This window comes from Diabrotica virgifera, chromosome 4 (assembly GCF_917563875.1).
Source record: "Diabrotica virgifera virgifera chromosome 4, PGI_DIABVI_V3a".
Taxonomy (NCBI): domain Eukaryota; kingdom Metazoa; phylum Arthropoda; class Insecta; order Coleoptera; family Chrysomelidae; genus Diabrotica; species Diabrotica virgifera.
In genome coordinates, this window is record NC_065446.1 from 49,959,578 (window position 1) to 49,968,209 (window position 8,632).

Consider the following 8,632-nt stretch of genomic DNA (forward strand, 5'->3'; position numbering starts at 1 on the left):
GATCAAAAACTAAGCTTTTGTAAAAAAGCTATTATTTCCAAAATTAAAGATAATAAAAAATTTAATATACTCCCCACTTAAAGAACTAAGCTGGTGTTATTTCAAAGTGAGTTATGGGTAGTTGAATGTATATTTTTTCGACGTGTACTCAAATCTAAGTATTCAAGCGTACATAACGGGAAAACTTGTTAAGCACTTGTCAAAGTACTTCGGAATAGCTATCAAATAAGCTCCGGTAGAAGTTAATAGCATCAAAATTAAGCAAGTTACGATGAAAATAAGAGAACCCTTTCAATTTTTTTGGGAAAAAGTGAAAAATAAAACATACGCCATTTCCACAAAAATTAAAATTTGTAGTAATCCTCACGAAAATTTCTTTAGGTTAACATAGTTAATGATTTCAACAATTTTTACCGGTTTAGAATGCATATTTTTGAAAAAAAAAAGATATAATTTTAAAAAATCAGAATTTAATAAATTATTGTACTTTTCATTTCTTTTGATAATAACTCCAAAAATACTCAATATACGTAAAAAATTATATATAACTAAATTTTAGTTTTTTCAGTTCCAAATACTTTACCCATTTTACTATTTTCGTAGAATAAAAAATAACCGAGATAGAAACGTATAAAATTTCAATTTTGCTGCGAGAACCATGTAACCGGGGTCATTTAACCTTATATTTTTTAAAAAAGTAAGCGGTTTAAAAGACTAATTTCGACATTTTTTAATAGCTCTTGGAATCAACTTTTAATTAGATTTTAGGTGAACCTGATATTTTAATAATTAATGGAGTTATTTACAAAAAAACAATAACATTTTTTGGAAACACTTTTAAAAGATACATTTTGAAACATTTTTGATGCATAAATTTTAATGATATCAACTTGTTCGAGAGCTTATTTGATAGATATGTCTATGAACTTTGACAAATGTTTTATAAGTTGATGTTATAAAATGCATAATTTTCCCGGTATTTAAGCTTGAATACTTAGATTTGGGTACTCGACGAAAGAAATATACATTCAATTACTTATAACTCACTTTTAGTTAACATTGAATGGTTTTTCTAGTAAGGAGTTTATTTGATTTTTTATTAGCCTCAGTTTTGACAATAATAACTTTTTTGTAAAAACTTATAGTTTTTGAGTTATTTATGAAAAATCGCTTAAAAATATGCATTTTTCTCACGAAAAATTAAAATCTTTGATCTTTAATAACTCAAAAAGTTTTGATTTATTTTAATAACTTTATACAGGGTGTTTCATTGGGAAACGGAAATACTTTAATGGTGAATAGAGGTCACCGAGCCGGTTCTAGATATACTACATTTTTTGCCCTACCGACTTTTATAACCGAGTTACAGGGTGTTTTATCGATTTTACCCATTTCTTTCCTAAGCCATAACTTTAGAACCACCCTGTATATTTCTTTGATATTTGGTACACATATGTCTCATTCAAATCCAAACGACCGACATACTAACCATAAGAAAAATCCAGGTCCGGATTAACAAAAAATTATAAAGTAATTGTGACCATAAAACAACACCCTGTATATTCAAATTTTGAAAATCTGTTTGCATATTTGAAAAGAGCACAAAAAAGTAGGTTTAATGGTTTGCTTCCATTTTTCGGCCAGACAATTTTATGACTTTAATTTTGAAATTATATTGAATTTTTTAAGGACTCGTGACATTAAAAAGCAGATATTATTAACTTTTAGTTATAAATTATTAAAGTTATTGAATAAATATTCATTTTAAAAATAATCAATACTTATTTACCACATTGGAATGACCCAATTACTAATGAGAAGAAAAATCCAGGTCCGGATTAACACAAACAATATAAAGTAATTGTGACCTTGAAACAACACCCTGTATATTAAAATTTTGAAAATTTGTTTACGTATTTTAAAAGTGTATAAAAGCTGCGTTAAAAGGTGCTTGTCAAATTTTTGCGCAGATAATTTAATTACGGCAATTTTGAAATCATATTGATTAATTCTGTCAAGGTCACAAGAAGCTGCCACAAAAAAGGAAGAACAATCCCAATGTAATTAGAAAATCGATTCGAAATCTTTTTAAACGAGCAAGAAAATGCGTCGAACAAAATGGCGGACATTTTGAGCAATTTTTATATTTCAAATATTTTTAATATATGTTAAATTGCTGAATTGTTTAAACGAATTTTTTTATTAGATATAGCTTTTTTTAATTCTTTACTAAATCATTAAAATATCCCAATTCTCGCAATTCTAATTTTTAATGATGTACATACAGCTACAAATCCAGAGACTCCATGAAGCCAGCGTAGTAAATAAATATGTATTAGGTATTTTTAAAATTAGTATTAATTCATTAACATTAAATTATTAAAAGTTAATAATACCTGGTTTTTAATCTCAGAGTTCTTTAACATTTCATTCAATATAATTTCAAAATTGATGTAATTAAATCAACGGCGAAAAAATTAAAATGAACCTTTAATCACAGTTTTTTATGCTCTTTTAAAATGTGCAGACAAATTTTCAAAATTTTAATATACGGGGTGTTGTTTCAAGGTCACAATTACTTTGTATTTTTTGTTAATCCGGACCTGGATTTTTCTTGTCATTAATAATTGGGTCGTTCCAATGTGGTAAATAAGTAATGATTATTTTTAAAATGAGTATTTATTCATTAACTTTAATAATTTATAACTGAAAGTTAATAATACCTGCTTTTTAATGTCAGAGTTCTTAAAAAACTCAATATAATTTCAAAATTAAAGTCATAAAATTGTCTGGCCGAAAAATTGAAGCGAACCATTAAACTTACTTTTTTGTGCTCTTTTCAAATATGCAAACAGATTTTCAAAATTTGAATATACAGGATGTTGTTTTAAGGTCACAATTACTTTATATTTTTTTGTTAATCCGGACCTGGATTTTTCTTATGGTTAGTATGTCGGTCGTTTGAGTTTTGAATGAGACATATGTATACCAAATATCAAAAAAATATACAGGGTGGTTCTAAAGTTGAGGCTTAGGAAAGAAACGGGTAAAATCGATAAAACACCCTGTAACTCGGTTATAAAAGTCGGTAGGGCAAAAAATGTAGTATATCTAGAACCGGCTCGGTGACCTCTATTCACCGTTAAAGTATTTCCGTTTCCCAATGAAACACCCTGTATAACAAATTTTGCTTATAATTTGTTCCTCTGGTTAATTTTAATAAAATAATTTTCACCCCTGAGCAGGGGTGGCATCCACCCCCAGGGTAAAAGTGCAAGTTGGCACCATGTCACCTTTGTTCCTTGAGATATCCTCTAACCACTCACCAATTTTCATGGAAATCGATGGAGGTTCAACGAAATCGGAGGTAATAGCTCATATCCACCTTCAGTGACTGCACTAGTATTGGTAAACATGAAAGTGCTGCATTTTTCGGAAACTATATCATTGTTCTATGATATTCTTCTTAGCCTTTTATTGCCCACGTTTGGACATAAACCTCTTAAAACTCCTTCCATCGGTCTCTATCCTGAGCAACATATTTCCAATTTTTTCCGGCTACTCTTTTAATACCACCAATCCACCTCATCTGTGGCATTCCTCTCGGTCGTTTATTTTATTAAGGTCTCCATTGTTGTATTGTTGCATTAAAACGTTGGTCTTTTTGTCTAGCAGTGTGGCCTGCGAAGCTCCATTTAAGTTTGGCAACTTTTGTTGTTATGTCCTCGACTTTTGTTTTTGATCTTACCCAGTCGTTCCTCTTTTTATCTAATAATCGTATACCTAACATTGCTCTTTCCATTGCTGTTTATTTTGTGGCTAGTTTATTCATATAATATTCATTATAAAAAATAATAATTAAATAAAATAAAAAGTTACTAAGAAGATCCAAACCTCCGCGAGGTTGAATCGGGTTTAGGTCTTAGCGTAGTAAAAAAAATATACAAAAAAATGCATAAAAGACAAAAGAAAAAAACTAAATAAAAAAAATAAAAAATATAATAAAAAAAATTTGTTAAAAAATATATTTAAAAAAAACAGTAAAAAAACTAAAAGTAGTAGTAATAGTTTTAAATTTAGATACTAAGCATATATTTTGTAAAAGAGAGAATTCAAAACACATTGACTGGCCAGTTGGTTGCTTAAACCAGTGACAATAAAACATAAACACACACACATTCATATTTGCCTTGCTTAGGGTCCAGGTTTGACATCCATATGTCATGATAGGAAGGATGCACTGGTTGAACACTTTGCTCTTCAAGTATTGGGGTATTTTGCGGTTTTTAAGTATCCAACTAAGTTTTCCAAATCTTGCCCATGCTAGTCTTGCTCTCCTAGTAATTTCCGCACTTTGGTTCTCTTTGTCAAGTTTCAGGATTTGGCCTAGGTAGATACCTTATTTTAATTTGACGATTTCGAGTTTTTCTAAGGGTAGATTTTTTTTCGGCCCCCTCCCCTTAACGAACTCCCCTGCATTAAAAGCCAATATATGGTGGAGGTACATTTCCAGGGTATAAGGTTTCTCCCCATGTAATAATGTGACGCGTTCGTGTAACTGCAAAAATCCCCGCTTGGACTCCCCTACCATTAGGACAAGCTATTAGAGCAGACTAAAGTAACCAGACTAAAGAAATAAACAGAAGAATAAGAATGGAGTGAGCGGTATTCGGAAAACTCTCATATATTGTCCTTTTCATGAGCATTTTTCAGTGCGTAACAAATGATAGGAAAAAGGGTAAGTCCGTGATAATACACATTTATGCCATTTATTCTAACATGACATTTTAGTTAAATCTGACAGTTGTCACATTTTATTTTCAATTTGGAATAAAAACAAATCAAATGTGTTTCATGCATTTATAACATAGTATTTTCTTTGATTTGTATAGTCTTATAAATTATACAGATTATATTTGTAATATTATTATCTAATTAAAAAAAAATATTTTTTTTTATTATGGCGCCATCTATCGACAACTAGAATAACTAGAATAAATGTTGTAAATGTCTGTAATCACGGACGTGCCTTTTTTTCTGTCACATACAATTTAATGCGTTAGAAAGAAATCGAAAAACTGTGACGCACTGAAAGATGATCATGAAAAAAAGAATACTATCAAAATCCAAAAAATACCTTTAAAATAAGGAACGAAGGTATTTAATGCATGCGTCCTACACCGTCCTACCTCTTCTGGCATATGAGGCCCAGACGTGGACGTGTACCAAGAGCAACTTAGATAGAATAAAAAAAACTCAAAAAGCTATGGAAAGACAAATGTTGGGAATATCGCGAGATAAAAAGAAGAACGAGTAGATAAGAGGCAAAACCTGAACAACAGACGCTTCCGAACATGCATTGAAATTAAAATGGAAATGGGCTGGGCACAACGAAAGATATCACAATGAAAGATGGAATAAAGGAATTGGCCGATGGAGACCATATACTGCGAAAAGTCAAGAGTTCGATCGCAAATAAGATGGAAAGATAACTTTGAGCAAAGCGCAGGTCCAATGTGAAAAAGGCAATGTGAGAAAAAATGCAGAAACAAATGGAGACAAATTGGAGAGGCCTACATTTAGCACACGAATGGATTTTGGGCTATAGATAGATAGATAATAATATAATATAAATAACATGAAATTTTTGTTAGGTTTTATTGTAATGAATGTAGCTAAAAGTTTGATAATATACAAAAAAAGTTTAATAGGTAGGTAATATTTCGATATACATCTACATAGTGCTATCCGTCACTGATTATAAAGCTACAAATATTAAAAAAAGTAAAAATATAATCGACGTTTTAATTTTCTTTTGAAAAATAAGGCTTCTTAAAATTATGTTTTTTACTTTCATTCACATTCCTTAATTAGACATTTCCCAGTTTCGTTGGTCTTTAGTTCATCCATGTATTGATAAAGCGACTGCAGACTTTCAGATGACATAACACTCATATTATCTACCGCCTGACTAGTAGGGTTTTGTTCTGTTGGGTAACATAGTAAATCATCGCAGTCATTAGTAACTTCAACACAAGTATCTTGTTTTAACAAGTTTTCGAAAATTTTGCAAGCACTGCTCAATACTTTAGTAGAAACCCCATTTTTGTGACCAGTAATAATGCCATTTGAACAATGTGGTAAGATGCCGTTTTTAAATCCATTAGAAAAATGATCTTTTTTAAATCCATTTTTCTTAATAGCACCGTTTTTAACTGAGCTCTCTATTGGTATGACTGAATTTTGTTCAGTAGGTATTATTTTGTCTGTCGAAAATTTAGACGATTTTAAAGTCTTACCATTTTTCTTCACGTCATCAAATACAACCTTTGTTTTGATTTTGACATGATCCACAGGGAGGTGTTGAATTTTTTTTGTTAGTTTCATTTCATTAAGTTGCTGTCTCAGTTCCTCATTTTTCTTTTCTGTTATTTTCCTCTTTTGAATTTCAGATTGTAATTTAATATTTAAATCAGTTATTATGGATCTTTCTGCATGCTTTGGAATATTTTGCAAGGTTTTAGTTTTCCTTACGGCATCAAAAGTATCCATGCTTGATTTTTGATAACTATTCTTTATTGGGGCTGATTTAGTTTTATGAATAGGTGTTGTCATCGAAAATTTGGATGTTGATCCAGTCAACGAATCTAACGTTAAGGTAAGAGCTGTATTACACCACTGAAATTCTGGTTGAAATCCAATATCTTGTTTATCTCGTAATAACTGTAAAACTTTTTCAATCGTTTTGATATCGAGCAAATCATTTTGTCTTAGATCCACTATCTCTAAAGATTTGTTGTATTGAACAACATTCAAAATATTGGAACCTATTTTCTCTGTTATTCCACATCGCTGCAAATCCAAAGCTTTGATCCATAAGTCATCTTCTAATTCGTCTAAAATATACTGCAAACCATCATCACCAAACTCAAAGTTACAATTAAGGGTTATCCTCTTAATTCCCCTCATGCTACTATTTTGTGGATTCTCGTATCTTAAAGAATTGTGCCAGCTCTCACAGTACCTATTAATTTGTTGATGCTTAATTAATTTTGCTAGATATTGTCCACTTTCGGACTTCAGATCACATCCGGAAAGGTTAATAATTTCAATATTTGGAGCATACCTTAAATATTCACACAGCATCTCGCACCCAGCAGATTTAATAGAGGAATTGGCAAATGAAAGCTGTTTTACTGTTTTGTTTTTCTTGAGCGCTTGCAATAGGGGTTCTAGATATTGTGCAAATAGAGGCAAGCCATCCAGTTCTAAAAATGTAAGTACTTCGGTGTGTTTTAAAGAGGTTGAGATTGATTTCGTGAGCTGGCGTAATATAAAAGCTGTCCATAGCGAACCAAAACGTCTTTTCATCTGTCTTGCCTTTTCTTCTGTATCAACATCATGTAAAAATTGACAATTACCTATTCTACTTTTAATACTGATTACATGGAGACTAGTATCACTACGAAGGGCATGCACAATAGGACTCCATTCTTCAAATTTCAAGCGATCACCAACAAATTCAAGGATTGTTTGACTTCTTAGCTTTGCTGGTTTGACAACCCTTGCAGGTGTACTGTTCATACGACGGCATAATTCAGAATACCATACATAAAAAATGTTGATCGGCTTTGGATAATGTTTAACTGTCGACTTGGATGAATCCATAAAATCGTTAAATTTAGGTTCTTTGTTCAGAAGTTGAATAGACTCATGGCTTAGAAAATATTGTCACAAATTTACTAAATAAAATTAAAATTAACAGTTTGAACAATATGTCAGTAACAGTGTCAAATTTGAAAGTTCTGTTTAGTAGATAGATCCAAAATAAATGTATGTATTTGTATTAATATGAAAAACCTGAACTATAAACAAATAATAGTATATGTATCAGATAAATAACCAAAAAATAAAATAAGTTTTTTCTAATAAATGCTTAATTTTAAGGACCTCAGTTTTAAAAAATAATATAGTATAATAAAATTTTATTAAAATCGCAATACTAATTGTACTTCAATATATTTTGACAACAGAAACTAACCTAAAACACTGGTAACATGTCACCAAAATCTTATCTCATTTGCTGTGAAAGAATGTTCCGAATTTTTCTAAAAATGTGCTGCTATTGCAATTGTTGCCTACTTTGAACTTGAACACCACCTTTGCCACTTCTTGAGAGCTGAGCTCAGTCTAAGATAAAGGGTCGATTTCTCATACCTGCGGTAATCTATGGTTCAATTGAACCAGGTTCATCGGTGATCTTCGGTTTTGTTTGGAATACATTCCTCATTGCACGTTCATGTCAGTGCTCGTTCTACAGCTTTCGAGAAATGCCAATAGATGGCAAAAGGTAAAAAACTGTCGCCATTTTGAACTACCTTTTTTATGCTATTTTTGAATAAAGTTAAATTTAAGTATTTATAGTCAAATAGTCATTTTAATAATTATAAATAAATATTATAAAAAAAAAGAATCGTTTATCGTTAGGCTTAATATAATAAAATAGGATATATTTATATTTTGACAGCGTTTCGTGTTAATACAACGCATGCGTAGTAGCGTAGTCCATGAAATCATCTGATCTGAGTTCTGAAATCTTTGAACGATCGAATTCCACCGTTCAAGCATCGTT

At 30.8% G+C, this 8,632-nt stretch overlaps 1 protein-coding gene across 1 annotated transcript; it reads right to left on the reverse strand.

Annotated features, from left to right (window-relative positions):
• Positions 1-5,650: 5,650 nt before the first annotated feature.
• On the reverse strand, positions 5,651-7,802 carry LOC114327459 (protein Cep78 homolog). The gene has a single exon (XM_028276089.2). The coding sequence runs from the start codon at positions 7,666-7,668 to the stop codon at positions 5,854-5,856; it is 1,815 nt and encodes a 604-aa protein (XP_028131890.2). The 5' UTR covers positions 7,669-7,802; the 3' UTR covers positions 5,651-5,853.
• Positions 7,803-8,632: the final 830 nt, after the last annotated feature.